Source organism: Lampetra planeri, unplaced genomic scaffold, assembly GCF_965212315.1.
Source record: "Lampetra planeri unplaced genomic scaffold, kcLamPlan1.2.h2 scaffold_1228, whole genome shotgun sequence".
Lineage (NCBI taxonomy): Eukaryota > Metazoa > Chordata > Hyperoartia > Petromyzontiformes > Petromyzontidae > Lampetra > Lampetra planeri.
This window is the reverse complement of record NW_027613943.1, coordinates 15,609-31,669: the sequence shown is the minus strand read 5'-3', so window position 1 is coordinate 31,669 and position 16,061 is coordinate 15,609. Positions and strand designations below refer to the sequence as shown.

At 43.7% G+C, this 16,061-nt stretch overlaps 3 protein-coding genes across 3 annotated transcripts; all 3 read left to right on the top strand.

The window, feature by feature from the left end:
- The first annotated feature begins 5,825 nt into the window (after positions 1 to 5,825).
- LOC144738929 (protamine-like protein) lies at positions 5,826 to 6,357 on the top strand. Its single transcript, XM_078621926.1, is given in 2 exon segments — positions 5,826 to 6,125; positions 6,127 to 6,357. Coding segments are annotated over 2 exon segments (531 nt in total).
- A 1,844-nt stretch (positions 6,358 to 8,201) lies between these two features.
- MPEG1 (macrophage expressed 1) lies at positions 8,202 to 13,112 on the top strand. Its single transcript, XM_078621925.1, is given in 7 exon segments — positions 8,202 to 8,657; positions 8,884 to 9,420; positions 9,422 to 9,475; positions 9,477 to 9,572; positions 9,574 to 9,894; positions 9,896 to 10,444; positions 13,086 to 13,112. Coding segments are annotated over 7 exon segments (2,040 nt in total).
- A 127-nt stretch (positions 13,113 to 13,239) lies between these two features.
- LOC144738927 (perforin-1-like) lies at positions 13,240 to 15,408 on the top strand. The gene is given in 6 exon segments (XM_078621923.1): positions 13,240 to 13,515; positions 13,616 to 13,887; positions 14,149 to 14,290; positions 14,519 to 14,608; positions 14,610 to 14,987; positions 14,989 to 15,408. Coding segments are annotated over 6 exon segments (1,578 nt in total).
- Positions 15,409 to 16,061: the final 653 nt, after the last annotated feature.

Genomic DNA, 16,061 nt, shown 5'->3' with positions numbered 1-16,061 from the left:
AGTTCATTGACGGCCTGACCTGCTTTAGTCAGACAAACATTGAGCAATGTCTTATCACCATCACGACTAGTTCCTTTGAATCTGAAGAGTCATGATGAGACTGTGTTCACCATATCGGATCGATTTTCTTCCACATTGTTGTTCTTTGGACATATTTATGCAAATGTCCCAGTGTGTGACAGTAAAGGCTGATCCTATCTTGGTCGATCTGATCGTTTTAAAAGTGTTCAGAATCAGAAACAACCGTTACGGACACAAAGGGCTGACCTGACATATTTATTTTCTTATCAGTGCTCCGCTCCATTTTGACCTTTGACCGGCTTCAATTCGATTTGAATAAGAAGGCACAGTGATGAGGGGGAATAAAAAACATAGAGAGATATTTTTGGGTTTGTTTTACCAACAGGCTCACGCAGGTGGACATGTGATCAACTCCCTCGTGCCCAAACATTTGGGATGCCACGAGCCAAACCGTCCGTCATCCGTCGGTCTAACTGGTGCGACGACAATTCACCTTCCTTGTAACGATGGGAGTCAGACGGTGTGTGTGTGCTCGCAAGTTCATTGGAATGTGTGTTCAGCGCAGCCTAACAATCATTCATCCCTCAGTGCAGCCTCATGACTCACTTCTCTTTATCACTCCAGAGTCACGGGATCCCTGGGAGGCAGTCACTCTCCGCTCCCCCACTGCTTGCCCCTAATCTTTCTAGAAACTCTGATCTTGTGCCTAAGAGGCAGCACAAAGAAGCTTACACAGTCTATAGCATCCATGCACTGTGCCACCTCTGGAATGTGAAGTGGAACCTTTAGGGCAAAGAGGTTCTTCAACTGCTGGGATGATTTTTTTTTTTTTTTTAAATTGTCCTTTTTAGTGGTACAAACACACTGGTGCTTTCATGTATCTTAGCTGTTTCCTCACTCAGTTCCGTTCTCTGTTTGAACATATGGCAGCGCCATGGAAACCACAACTGCTTTTAATGAAACTGGTTGATGCAGTTAGACTATGATAGCTTGACTCTACATATATATGTGGACATATTGCATATGCTATTTACTTTTAGCATAATTTTGTACTTGCACAGTTCAAATGAACTACTCTGTTCACTGTGGGTTTAAACTATTCATTCAACTCATTTTCTATTGTCATACTGTACAGTGTGATACTATGTGTGTTGTCCTATAACGGTGTTGTTGGAAACTCCCAAGGAATGAGTGAAGTTGTATCTAATCTGAGAGAGAGAGAGTGAGTAGGTTAGTGTGTGTCTGCCTGTGTGTGTGTGTGTGTGTGTGTGTGTGTGTGTGTTTGTGAGAGAGCGAGACAGACCTCTATTATTATGTACTTGTATTATTCTGTATTTTTTTTTGTTATTTTGTTATTATTATTGTTTTCTGTATCACACCTCCCTCACTACCACCAGTTTTGTGTGATATATATGTATACTGTATATTTTCACAATTTGTTGCAATTCAAGAAAAAATAGCCTTTAACTTACTTGTAAGATAAAGTCAACTTTCCTTGACAACCGAAAGTTATCACCATTAAAAATACAAACAATAAAACTGAAACTTACAGTATATATGTATAATATTGGTCTTGGTCAAATGAATCGGAGGCAAGAATCATATTGATATTCTAATGAAGTCCTTACAAACCAAAACAACCTGCAATGTTTGCTGCAAAGGGAATAAACTCTAGATATGTCATGTGTGTGTTTGCCACAAACACAAACACACTGATTTCTGCATAACTCAATTACACAGTTTACAGAGAAAGCCAGTGAGAGGAGAAGGCAAATCAACCGAAGCTGAAAACCACCGACAAATCAACTCAGCCTTCACACTGACCGAGGGTCACATCAGTCCAATTTACAGGAGAGAGCTGAAGCATCTAGAGGAGCAGCTGTCAGTCAGGTCAGCTGATACCCACACTGTGGAAGAAACGTTCACATGTGGTACATGTTACACGTCTGGAGGTGAAATAAGACAAATAGTTCAGCTCCTCCAGACCAACGAGTGGTAACCAGCATTGACAGGCAGCTGAAGTAGAAATGCAAAGTCACCCAAGCGGTTTCCGGGACACAGCTGTGATTCACACTTCTGCAATCTTACCCAGAACACCAGGCTGAGGAAGAGGAGCACGGTCTTGGACGTGATGATTCCGCAGTCCATGCTGAGTGTCCGGAGGATATCAGACGTCTGAGGAGCTCTGAGGACGCTGCTGGCCGCTTCTGATCTCTCAGGGAGCCCAACTGCTGCTGCTGCTGCTGCTGCTGCGGTCACAAGGTGCTCCGTGTTCGGCCGCAGTCAGTGATCACATGACGGCGGGGAGGAGAGCGAAGCATCACACCCCCATGTCACAACCGGTCAGGCAGCCCTCCAGTCTATGGGAGCCCGAGGGGGCCAAAACACACTGAGAGTCACTGACGTAAGACATTTTCTCTAAACAAGGACTTCGTTGTTGCGTGGTGGTATTTTATAACAATGACTCACAAGTGATGATTTAACATCACATCGTGAAGGTATTGATCATAAAAAAAACAGAAAATAGGCAAATACCTCAAAAATAATGAGGCACTATCTCTGAATTATGATTTACAGCAAACCCTTTTAAACGTGTGAATAAATCTCAAATTATTCCAAAATTCCTCCTAAATAATCTGAAAAAGACCCTTGCTCCAAATATTAAAATAATATCATCACTAATGAATGTGAATATGAATTATACTGTCTCAAAATAATAACATATGTGATTTTTTTCGGTTAACATCTGAAAATACTGGCGTGGTAACTCCAAATGAAATTTTTTTTTTTAAAAAAACCAATAAGACACTTGTTCATAGCAAAAGAAAACTTAAAATATCTGATTGTCTTCTGAAACTGAACTTGAGAGACCAAAAATAATATGTAATAATAATAAGTAATGATAAATGTTACATATATCTCTAATGAATTAGTTTGTATCTAGAGAGAAATTATCTCAAAAATAATGAGTTCGAGTTAGTAATGGGTTAGTGTCTGTCTGAGGTGATGATAATTATCTAAAATAAATAATTGTGTTTTTCTTTTTTCCTAAATCCATTTTATAACCACTCAGTCATGAATTATAAAGTGTAACTTATCTTTGGATAACAAGTCATTCATTTAAGATATCGGAATATCAGGTGTCTCATTATTTTGATGTAGAAATATGAAGTCTTAGTTCTGAGTCTCATCATACTGACACACGTGACCTTTCTTTATTAACACAGTGGCATAAATGCCATCTCCTGCTTCAATCTTCTGGTTCAGTCTGTCAACATACATTTAGAAACTCACCATGTTGACATTAACCTTCCTATGCATGCTAATGACATTCTCACACAACATGAATGTGGGCTTTTCACAAACTAGTGGATGTATAGAAGAAAATAACAACCAATTACAAACAAAATACAACTAAGGTACATCGACTGCTTGGTGAATATTCATCTAGACTTAGAACAAAATAAATAACTCAGATCTTCATAAGTCAGAGATGAGATCAGGAACAAGCCAGTGTTTCACTGTAAAAATAAAACTGTCGGCTGTGTGACTTTTACTATAAATTTAGTGAAGGACCACGACACTCACTGCTTCTCTAACTAGGACACTTTTTGAGGTTATTATGGTGTGTGTGTGTGTACGTGTGTGTGTGTGTGTGTGTGTGTGTGTCATCGGGGGAAGCCGCTATCAGTGGATTGCAGAGGCATGATGTGCCAATTATCTCCCTCCTTCTCTCACACATACACAAACCATAATGTATCCATGTGACCCTCAACACAAACAGGAGGTAGTGACGTGCGGTCAGGGGAGGCAGGAGAGGCAGTGCCTCACCTGTCATCATGAAAAAAAAAGAAAAAAGTGTACATGAATAAATATTAAAATCTTAAAAGTGCATTTGCAGTATGACTACACATTTCTGACATTTTATGGAGTAAAAATTGCCGTATTTGAGTTTTTCCCGATCAAATCCAGGGCAGAAACCCCGGGTGAGGCAGGGGCGAACTGTGCCTCACGTCTGACTCCATGATCCAATACTAACGGGGGTGCATGCCGCGTGCCCGTCTCTGTTCCTCAGCATGTCGCCAAAATGAACTTTACAGAAATATTCGTTATACACCATGACTTTCTGCAGTCTGTGTAATGTATTTTTTGTATGTGTGAGAGAACTATTCCAGATGAGGAAAAAGTCAGCAGGTGAGGCAGGCAGTACTCTGCCTCAACTCAAGGGGGGCGTACGCAAGCTGGCAGGTGCTTTCTCGCTGCAGTGCTGGCTGCAACAGAGCCTCTGTTGAAGCCAGCATACATTTTTGGCCTTAAAGAATTATTCTTATCATTTTGATAGGCAAACTTTATTAAAATGTATTAAAGCACCAGAATTTAAAGTTTACAGTACATATGAATTGTTCTATCCATAGCTATAAAAGAATGTTCTTTGTTGACAAATATGTTCTTGTGTATATGTTTGTTGGTTTGTGAGAGTAACTGAGAGGAATGCTGATGGGATAATCAGTAGTTGGATGCTGTTGGATGGAGAGTGAAGTAAGATGCTTTTTTTCAGTTCTTACAATCGTAAATCTGACTCTTGAGGAGTCAGTGCCTCACCAGCCATGAACCTCACCGCACGTCACTGACAGGAGGTGTGACGTACACATCAGTTGCACTCTGTGGGTCACGGGCAGTTTGAAGCCACTGAGCAGTGGCACAAATATGATCAGATATAGTCAATGAAGTTAAGTTTTCTATTCTATCTTTACAGAATTTAAAGGCTAATCAATACAAAACTTTGCACCCTGCAACAGGTTAATGACAATGACAGCTGTTAATTGTGATGTATGAATTTAAATGTTTCAATTGTGAGACAAAGAGAAAATATACATTACAAACGATCGTTTTTTAAAAAAAAACGATTTCAAAACGTTTTGAAATTTAAGTCCTTGAAAACACTAAAGTGAAAATAATGTGCAGGTATGCAAAAAACAAACAAACAAACAAACAAAAACAGCTCAAAATGATTCAGATCATTGTATCACTGTGGTCGGCACCAGATGATGCATCCTGAAGTGAATGCAGCATTCAGCGGTCAATTAAAGAATGAAAGAAAAATAGGACGAGTCAGAACCCTATCTATCTATCTATCTATCTGCCTTTGGGCTGTGATCCATCTTTCTTCACAATATGATTGATTGATAGATTATAAATTCTGGGTCGCACAGGAATATGTCCATCATAGATGACAGTAAATACATACAGTTACACCTAAAATAATCCCGTTCCATTTGTGTAGACACAGACCCCCTTTTGTCATGTAGGAATTCACGTTCAGGTCATACGTGTGACGCGTGTGTTTCTTTGGAAAACTCCTAATAAACCAAACGAGCACAAATGGCATAAATGAAATTCCGTTTTGCTGACATTCTATGTTACACATTACCGTTTATATCCTTTTATTTGTTGAAACGTTGGAAATACACATTCTCAAATGAAGCGCGACCAGTTCCAACGCGTAATTACACACCAAAGTTAATATAACTGAACAAATCTTACAACAAAACAAAAGGTTAAGACCCCGCTGAACCTCACGACACGCTTTCCATTGGTGTGTATCATATTTTAAGCGTGGATATAATGAAATAATCCATGTGGAGAAAACACAAACTGAGCCAAGCATCGGCGCGCTGAGGTGCGCGGTTGTCACTGGCCTTTAGAAGCCCCAGACCTGTCAAGAGGGCAAACAGAGATAAGACTCTGTCTCTCACATCTTTGTCAACCACGCTCACTTGATCTTGGCAACAACGACCACCACGATGTCTTCTGCTGTGGCTGCTTTGACCTCGGTCCCGGCCAAATCTCAGAGGAAGACGCCTGGACCAACCGTGTCTGACCTGATCCTGAGGGCCATCTCGGCCCCCACGGAGCGCGGCGGTGTGTCTCTGGCAGCCCTGAAGAAGGCTCTGAAGGATGGTGGATATGATGTGGGGAAGAACAAAGCCAGAATTGTCACCGCAATCAAACGCCTGGTGGCCAACAAATCCATAGTCCAGACGAAGGGCAAAGGCGCCTCGGGCTCCTTCAGAGCCAACAAGAACCCCCCCACACCTCCAAAAAAAGAAAGTGGTGCGGAAGAAGAAGCCGACCGCGAAACGAGCCCGGGTCAGTAAGACAACGGATGGGTCCACTCCTGCAGCTAAGAAGTCACCGAAGAAAAAGATGAAGGCAAAGAGTCTGAAAAAAGCAAAGAAAGCTGTTGGGGCCAAGAAGTCAACGAGTCCCAAGAAGCCCAAACGCAGGGTTGTCAGATCCACCAGGAGCAGAGCTGCTGCAGCTGCCAAGAAGTGAAAGGTCTCCCTGTCACCGAACGCAGCTCCGGAGGTGCCTGAACAATGTTTACGTTGATTCCATGATGTCTGTCAGTTACATCTATAACAGAAGACTGAACCTGCAGTTTGACACTCGTCACTGACGTTGTTTGGAGCAATAAAACGTCTTTTAATTGACATAACCTGTCCTGTTTCATTTGAACTCGACCTCCACTGACTGGATAGAACCTTTTCTTTTACTTCCAATGTATTAACTGGATATATGACAATATCTGATTCAATGAACAAGGGATACACATACGAGTGACAATTTCGCAACTTAAATTTAAAGCAACAATATACGTGTGTTTTTACGCACACAGGCACACCACCGTGGTGCCTGCCAGCAAAATATTAATCCTGAGGAATTTTGGAGTAAGTTTACTATACGCACCGTTACACACGGGAATACGTATCCAGTCATATTCACACAAAGAGTGCTGATTACTCAGATTCTTATTCACTTGTTGTTGTTGTTGTTATGAATCACCCATTTCACCATGGAAACTGCTGGCAGCTACTTACAGACACAACATGGCTAATCATCGCTGACAACTGTGTCTTGATGGGCGTGGTGAGACGCGGTTGCTGAGTTCTCTTCTTATCTGCAGCAGAAAAACAAAAACATTATGGGTTCAGTGCGGGTGAAGCAGCTGGCTGGTGAGACTCCTCATCACTGTTACACACATTTGGAAGGCAGACGACATGGAAGTGATGTGAGATGGGACCTAAGTGAAGTACAAGTCAGTGAAGTACAAGACAACTCGATGGACATGAAACAATCTTATGTCACAGCTGTATCCACCTTATTGGCTGTATGTCGACACTGCCATCTAGCGGAAGAATGCAGTAATTATTCACAGGAGAGACCTGAAGCACTGAGTTAGTTTGTAAAAAAAAAAAAAAAGCAAAAAAACTGGAGCAACAATTACATGCACATCACAGAGATGAGGTGATGTCACATTTCAATTCTGACTACTAAAACTTACAAATGTAGAGGAAAATTCCCCTGGAGGTCTGAGACAAAACATTCTAATCATCATATTGTCGCTGTGTGATCTATCTTGACTGCAGTCTGACATCGATCTGTGCTGCCTGTGATTTAGCCACAGTATTTGTTTTCACATGGGGATTCAAGCTGAGACATTCTCAGGGTATTTCCAGTAACACAGGCCTCATGTGACATGAAAACACTCCCTTTTGGTATCTGACATGATTTTTTTCATACGTGCTTTGTGCTCTGTCAAATAAGAGGAACTGGGCAAAAACAAACAAACACCTCCACTTCCTTGTTCAAAACGTGTAGTGCAGGTTTTACCTGACATCAAACGGCCTAAAAGTTATTTCTGTGAGTGTGTGTGTGTGTGAGAGAGAGAGTGACAGACTCTGGTTTTTGGGCCAAAGCACTTTTATTGACCTGAGTCGGTACAAAGTCATCATGATAACAAAAGTTTATCAATCCCATTTATGACTCTTTCAAAACGACAAACCTAATCCCCACAATTAATCATTTACTTTGACTTGTTGTCTGTTTTCATATGTGACATCTATTAGAATTATATTGCGTTTATACTTTGGGGTACTTTTAATGGTGCTGCTTCTTGTATATTTTCACATTGCTGCTGTGACACTGAAATTATCCCTGTTGAGGGAAGAATACATTATTACCGTGATTTAGCTCAAACAAATAGCCAACTTGTAAATGAAAAGGAAACTGTGTCCACTCCCATTAGCAGAAGTTTCAGTTTGTCATGTGATTCAAACGCTGAGAGGAGGGGGAATTTGGTTTCATAGTCTGTCACCCTACAACTCATTTCTGACAGAATGAAGATGAAGGCACCAGGGATCCTGCTCACTCTCTCTCTCTTCCACATCGCCCTCTCTGTCCCTGTCAGCTGGCCCTCCACCGGGCTCCGACAATGCCGAGCCTCCGCAGACCTCCCCAACTTAGCTCTGGAGGTGTTGCCAGGCAGCGGCTGGGACAACCTGAGGAACCTGGACATGGGTCGAGTCATGAACATCAGTTACGTTCAGTGTCAGACCAGCGAGGACGGGCTGTACCTCATCCCAGACGAGGTCTTTGTCGTACCTCACAAGGAGACGGGAGTTGAGACCAACTCCGAGATAATTAGCTCGTGGATGGAGGAGAAAGGTTTGACTGCTCACAGCATCAACTCACACATATCCTTCCTCCCCAAGCTGAATGGCAAATTTTCTTCTGAGAACCAGAGGATGAAATCCCATCAGGTCAGAGATTCTTCAACCACAACTAGAGTCCAGGTGAGTTTTTCTGTCCGTGGTGTGGCTATAGGAAGATGTATTTATAATAATGTATAATGACAAAAAGGGAAAAAATACATTCATTTACCAACATTTATGAAGCACCAGTGTTTTATGCTTCAGTGACAGCATTTCCGAGCTGTTGATAGATATATTACAACACTGTACAAGTCTGTGAGATATTCAACAAATCACAATACTTTATTTTTTGTTTACTTGACTTCAGGTCCGTAACCACATCTACACAGTTCAGGCGTACCCAGACTTCCATCTGGACTTGCGCTTCGCTCATCAAGCGAAAGAGATAGCTGATGCCATTGAAAACAACCAAACAAGGAACGCAGACTACCTCTCAGAGAGGATGGTGCTGGACTACGGAACCCACGTTATCACCAGCGTGGACGCCGGGGCTTCTCTGGTGGAGGAGGACTACCTGAGTTCATCGTACGTGTCGACTAACATGTCCGAAAGTTCCACCGTCAAAGCAGCGGCTGGCTTGTACTTTTTTGACAAGTTGAAGTTTGACATAAGCAGCCAGACTACCCAACAGAGCCAATGGCTTCAGACTTACCAGTCTAATATTCAGTATTCTCTCATCCAAAGCCATGGTGGTGTACTTTTCTACCCCGGCATCACTCTGCAGAAGTGGCAGGAAAGTACTCTAAACAACCTGGTCGCGATCGATCGGTCGGGATTTCCCCTACACTACTTCTTAAACGCAAACAACTTCCCTGACCTGCCGGAGCCCACCGTCGAAAAGTTGGGCTCTTTCAGTACGTCAGGCCATCGAGCGTTACTACAAGGTCAACACTCGCCCGGGGGTGTGTGGACGTCAACTCCAAAAACTTTAACTTCCAGGCCAACGTCGACGATACTTCCTGTGAGGGCCCTGCCACCAACCTCAGCTTTGGCGGCGGTCTACCAAGAGTGCGTTCCTATCAGCAAAGACGCGGGTCCGCTTTGTGATGCCCTGGCCCAGAAGAACCCAGAGACGGGGGCCTTCTCCTGTCAGCCGCCGTACTCCCCCACCTTGCTGCGATCAGAGGTGAGACAGCAGGACTACAGCGTGTACCAATGCTATGACCAAACCTATCACTGTGGGCTGTTCCACCTCTTTCACTGCCACCGTCAAGTTTGTCAGGACAACACCTACGTTCGCTCTGCTCACATCAACACCTACTGGTGCTCCACCAGCGGAACCGCCCCGGCCAACTCTGGGTTCCTGTTCGGGGGGCTTTTACAGCCCCTCGGTCTCGAACCCCCTCACCAAGACCAAAAGCTGTCCACCGAACTTCCTCGCGCTCAAGTTTCTCTCAGACGGCCAATTTGTCTGCGTGAGTCGGGACTATGAAACCGGCACCAGGTACTCGGTACCATTCGCAGGCCTCTTCAGCTGTCAATCAAACAACCCCCTGGCAGGGTCTCAGTCACGTTGCCCCCCCACGTTCAGTCAACACCTTCTTGCAGTCAGCGACGGCTGTGAAATTCTTTACTGTGTGCAGTCAGGGCTGTTCACCGGTGGGCAGCTGCTACCCATCCACCTGCCTCCGTTCACCAGACCTCCACTTGTCAGCACGCAGGCTACTAACACAGTTATGGTGATGACCGACGGAGAAAAGAGCTGGGTCAGAGTAGGGATGACCAGATTGTGGAAACTGGCCGAACCAGAGGATATACAAGAGATGGAAAGAAGTCTTAACCCAGATCCAGGTCAGCTGTCTGGTGGAGAGAAGGCTGGTGTAGCATTTGGGGTGATGGGCGTGCTGGCTCTCTGTGCAGTATTCCTGGTAAAGAGAAGGAGGGGGTTGTTTAGGTTTGTCACAGGCAGACGTTATCAGGAAATACGAGGAGAGGATGCAGACGCTGAGGGGGAGAGAGAGACTCTGCATGAAGTATGACGCATTTGTGGGACTTTCATTCTCCGCTCGTCACAAAAAAGGAAATATCTGTGCAGTCCATGAATGATTCTGCCATTGAAACAAGTGCTCTATATATTCAAGTCTCAAAGACAAATATATTGAAAATAGGACTTTTCCTCTAGAGGTGTACGCTTTAAGGTGTCATAATTTATAACTTTTAAACATGATTTTGAAAGTAGAAAGTGAAACTAATGAGACAGTGTTTCCAGTGATCACAGTGACCCAACACTGACCTCTGGTGACCTGAAGGTATCATGCCATGATGGGATTTTCATTTTAATAGATTAACGACACTGTTTTTTGTTTTTTTTTTTTTGTAGTAATGTGCAGAAGGACTTAAAACTGTCTGAGGACTTGAGGGAGAATTTACTTCTGGTTGGTTTGGAACAGTAGAACTTTCTCTGCCGGGCTTTTATCTGGTTTCATCCGTTGACCTTTGAGAATCACTTCATTTATATGTGTCAAAGTCTTCTTACCGTGCATTCAGTTTGAAATTAAATCAAACATGAAACACAAATTCCACATGTCCATGCTTCATATTTCGTCTGCACTGATTTTCACCCTCACACGATAAAAATACCTGTCAATGGTCAGCAGAAATTCAACTTTCCACAAGTCATTCTTGAAATGACTGTCATTAATCATTTTTTTATTGTAGTAATTAGTAATTAAGTGACCTGATAAGGTGTAACACTCAATATTTACAAATATTTCAAGTACTGCAGCTCAAAAACGATCCAAATGATGTCAGTTTCATTAAATTAACAACATGCAGTAGATCTCACACTGATGTTAAGAAGTGTTGTCCCATTCCTCCACATGAGCTGTGCAGAGTTCCCTGCAGTTCAGAGTACACAGTTTACTTGTTTTGACGCGAGTTACATCGGAGAGGGGGAAGTAGTTGACCCAGCGACACAGTGGAACCGTGAGAACCTCTTCAGCCCTGGAGCAATCTGCCAGACGTTTTTCTACCAAATAAACATTACAAGTCGCTGTGTGGGGTCATTTCCACTCTATGACAAGATGACCAGGGTGTTCTGATGAACGACAAACATCCCGTCTGCAAAACATGTCTGGGGAAAGGTGTCAAGTGTCAAAACTGTCCTGACGTCTTCAGGATCCATCCCTCTAATCCAATATCAAGGTAATTCATTCATATTTAACACTATCATGGATCATGGTGATCACAAATCACAAATGGATTTTTTTATTCAGTTTTAGCCAGAAATGAACCCTGATCAGGCTGTAGCTCAGCCAGTCACCTTTAAAGGCCCAAGACCTTGTGGTACCATGTGGTGGTATATTTCGTATCAAATGACATGATGCCCTGTGCGGAAATAAAATAAGATGTTTAAAAAAAATCTTTAACTTCTCCTTTTCTCTGTCCGTATTATTACAAACTATGACAATGTGTGTTATTTCCTTGAGGACAATCACCCCTCCAAAAGTTGATGCAGTTGATTTGCTGAGTCTCTGAACTGCTGCAACTGAATCCTGAGGATGCTTATTGTTGAAAAATGAACGTTTGGAGCTGAATCAACATGCCAACTCGGAATGTGTCAGTGTCCAATCTCCTTTGTGACTCGCGTGCCACTGCAGTATAAGAAATCTGCAGGAATGGAAGGTTTTATCAACGCCATCTAAAATCGAAACCATCTGTTGTGATCACGTCCTGACTTTTGTTATTCCTCAGGCTGTGTACCAGAGATGGATTATTTTAGCAGAAAAGAAATGGTTGCTAACCATGATGTCAACAAATTGAACCAAATGTTTATCAGTAAATGATTATTTCTATGGAGGATACAGCCACTGACTGTCGGTGTAAGGAGGGCTCAGACAGACATGTGTTCCACCGACACGTGTTTATCTTCTCTAATTTTACCGACGAGAACCGCCAGCGTTCCACCCACATCCATGAATAGACTGTGGTAAAACTGACCTCACAGCTTCAGTGAGTTTATCAGCACACAGACAGGCTGCTTCAGACACTGTGTAGACAAAAGCGCGCGCACACACACACACACACACACACAGACACACACAGACACACACAGAGACACACACAGACAGACAGTTCCAGTAAAGAGCACTCATACTAATGTGCATCTTGACTCTCGTGACAATATAATCTCCCTCCCCCAGTCATCCACATACACAGCTGTGAGGGAATCAAGGTCTGGACCAAGAAAACAAACCCACTCATGCTGAAGAAATAGGCAGAGCCTGGGGGGGAGAGAGAGAAAGAGAGAGCGAGAGACGGACACAACCCTGTGGAGTCCCTCCTTGGATGTTTTCAGAAGACAGAAGAGAGGGAGCGACCAGCAGCCTTTCAGCTCTTTCAGCAGGATGAGTTTGTGCAGCTCCACAATTCATTATTTCCACTGATTTGCTTGGGAAGAAAGAAGCTCGACAGGATTTTTAGACCAGACTCTAAAGACGACGGAAATCACAGTCCAAGGTAAGAGTGCACGTCCTCTTTAAGTGTCATGCTGTTTTGCATCTGTGGCAGGATTACAGGCTTCGGTCCATAAAGTAGGATGGATTACATGCTGCTGATGGTAAATCTGAGGAAACGTGAACACCAGTTTGTCTACAAAAATGCCCCTATTCATTCCATGGAATACTTGGACACTCGACATCATTTCCTACGTTTACAGGTAACAATGCCAGTGGAGGAAGTCCCAAGGAGAAGCAGCAGCTTGATCCTGTTTATGTTGGCTTTGCCGGTCATTCCAGAGGTCCTCAGGGTCCAGGCCTGTCGGCTCGGCTCAGGGGCAGAGTGTGAAAAAGCTCCCTTTGTCCCTGGCTACAACCTGGCAGGCGAGGGTTTTGATGTGGTGCGTATGCGTCGGACCGGGGCGTATGTCATCAACGTGAAAGCACCTCTGGCTGACAACCACACCTGCACACTGTGTCCAAACCGCTTCCACAAAGGACAGGTGACACTAAACTCTCCTCCTCACATCAGTCGAAACCAATCTTTGGTTTTCCCACACTTTCCCTCCTCCACCTGTATCCTTGCCTCTTCTTCCACCCAAGATCCAAAGGCTCCCTGCAGCAGTGCTCGACTGGCGCCCCTTCAGCCGCTGCAGTAAGCAGCTTTCCAGCGCCCTCCATCACTCTCTGGACTCCCTGCTGCGCAGCTCCAGTTCGCTGGTCAACAACAACTGGGGTCTGGGTTTGAGCTTGGACAACTACGGGAAAGCGGTGCTGGGAGGAAGTCGCTCAGACTTGGCCAAGTTTGCACGTTCGCAGCACAGTGTGGACAAGGCCACGTTTGCCATCCATGAAATCAGTTGCACCTACTACAGGTAAAAATGAGAAATCTCTACTTTCATATAAAGATATATTCCGATATTATCTATGTCACTGCAATTACTCATGATGGTGTCATTGTGATGTACTACTGCTTCAGCAAAGTCTTGACAAGGGTCATCTCAGCCAGAGCATGGAACGAACACAATTTTTGAAAAAAAAAAAGAACTCTCAAAGTGAAATCGACTGTTTATCGCACAAGGGTCGAGACCTAGTTCTACTTGTGCTGAAACACACTTGTTCCTTTGTTATTTCAGCTACAGGCTGGCCGACCACCCCCAGCTGAGCTCAGAGTTCACAAAGCATCTGAAGAGGCTCCCAGAGAGCATAAACACAAGCCAGAGCAGAGCCCTGTACCGACGGCTCATCGACACCTACGGAACCCACTACATACACCAGGTCAGATACAACTGGGCTCTCTCAAACAAATGAAAACAGAATGTGCCATCATCAGTTCCTCATGGAGAAATACACTGAAGGTATTCGAGCTGCACTGTGAAAAATCATGTTGGAACAAACTTGCATCCCAGCATGATTGGGGACACGGCACAAGTATGGAGGACAGTTCTTTTTAAAAATGATGTCACAGGTTTAAAAAAAAAAAAAAAATTATCTTCTTTTCCTAAGGTCCAACTTGGTGGAAAGGTGAGACGAATCACTGCCTTCCGGACCTGCCTGGCCACACTAAAGGGCTTCTCAGAGTCTGAGATCAAAAAACTGTCTGAACTTGGAGCTCCGCATGGCGCTGGGTTTCCTTCCTGCGAACGCATCGTTATCCAACAAGTGCGATAACCTCCTGAAGGGTAATATGAGCATGGGCTTCTATCAAGGCTTCATGACCCACAAGATCGAGGTCATCGGAGGGGAAAGGTACTTTCCCGACATCCTCTACCAGCAGGATCCCTCGGAAGCGTATCACAGCTGGATGAATAGCCTCCATGAGAACCCAGATGTTGTTTCCTACGCAATATTCCCTCTGCATCATCTAGTGCAGGACTCGGAGGTCAGCGCTAACCTGAAAACCATTATCACAGAGTACATCAAAGAGAATAAGCTGCAGGAGGACCAGCTCAGCTTCAAAAACTGCTCCCCCGACCCCCAACCTGGACCACAACTGCTGTCCGCTGAGGGCCGGAAGAGGAACCCTCAGGTTGGAGATCCAAAGAGCCGCTGGTCTGAGAGCAGACACCTTCACGAAAACGGACGCATATGTGAAGACCTTCTACAACGGCATTTACGAGGAGACCAACACGGTGATGGACAACAACGACCCAGTGTGGAACGCAACCTACTACTTTGGTTCCGTGGAACTGGGGGAAGAGCTGAAGATGGAAGTCTGGGACAGAGATGTGCTCTACAACGACGTAGCAGGAAGGTGCGTCGTCTTCCCTGAGCGGGGAACCCACGCTCACAGCTGTCAGCTGAGCAAAGGAGTTCTCTATTTTACTTATACGGTTAAATGTGACGCTCACCTGACAGGCTTCAGGTGTGGACGATACTCTCCGAGTGCTGAGTAGATAAATAAACCACCGTATTTACTATTGTTGGTGATGTCATCAGTTCCTTCATACTAGTACACGTGACAGCTCTCTGGTATTTTTGCTGTCTAATAGTCTTGATATAAATAAAGGTTTCACACCACAGAAAGCTTTTTCTTTCTTTTTTTTGATGCAACGTTAATATAAAAACAGGAAGAACGGAGCGTTAGAGGTTTTGTCCTTGGAGAGAATCCATTTTTTCTGTATTCTACTGGTCATGTGACACAAACACATTAAACTTTTGAGCCTATACTTATTAGAATTCACAACAAGGAGGGAAATGTCCATGCATGGAGAAACATCCCCACATGCTAGTGTTTGCACGTGTGTGTGCACAGACTAGTTTTTTTTGCTCACTGGGTGTGAAAGCCATAAAACAAAATTAGTTTTTAAACTATACCTGTGAAGCTGGTTGACTTATTGAAGATTACATTTGACCCTCATTGAAAATGAACTATATCATATCATGATCAATTAATATCTCCAGCAGCTCAGTCTCAACTCTGTGAACCACACACAGTTTTTCTAATTTGCACTGATTTTTTTTATTAAATTCTTCTCTCTTTTTTTTTTTGCTAAGAAAACAAACAAATGACTCAGTCAACACTTTTACAGTAACGTTGTACACTTAC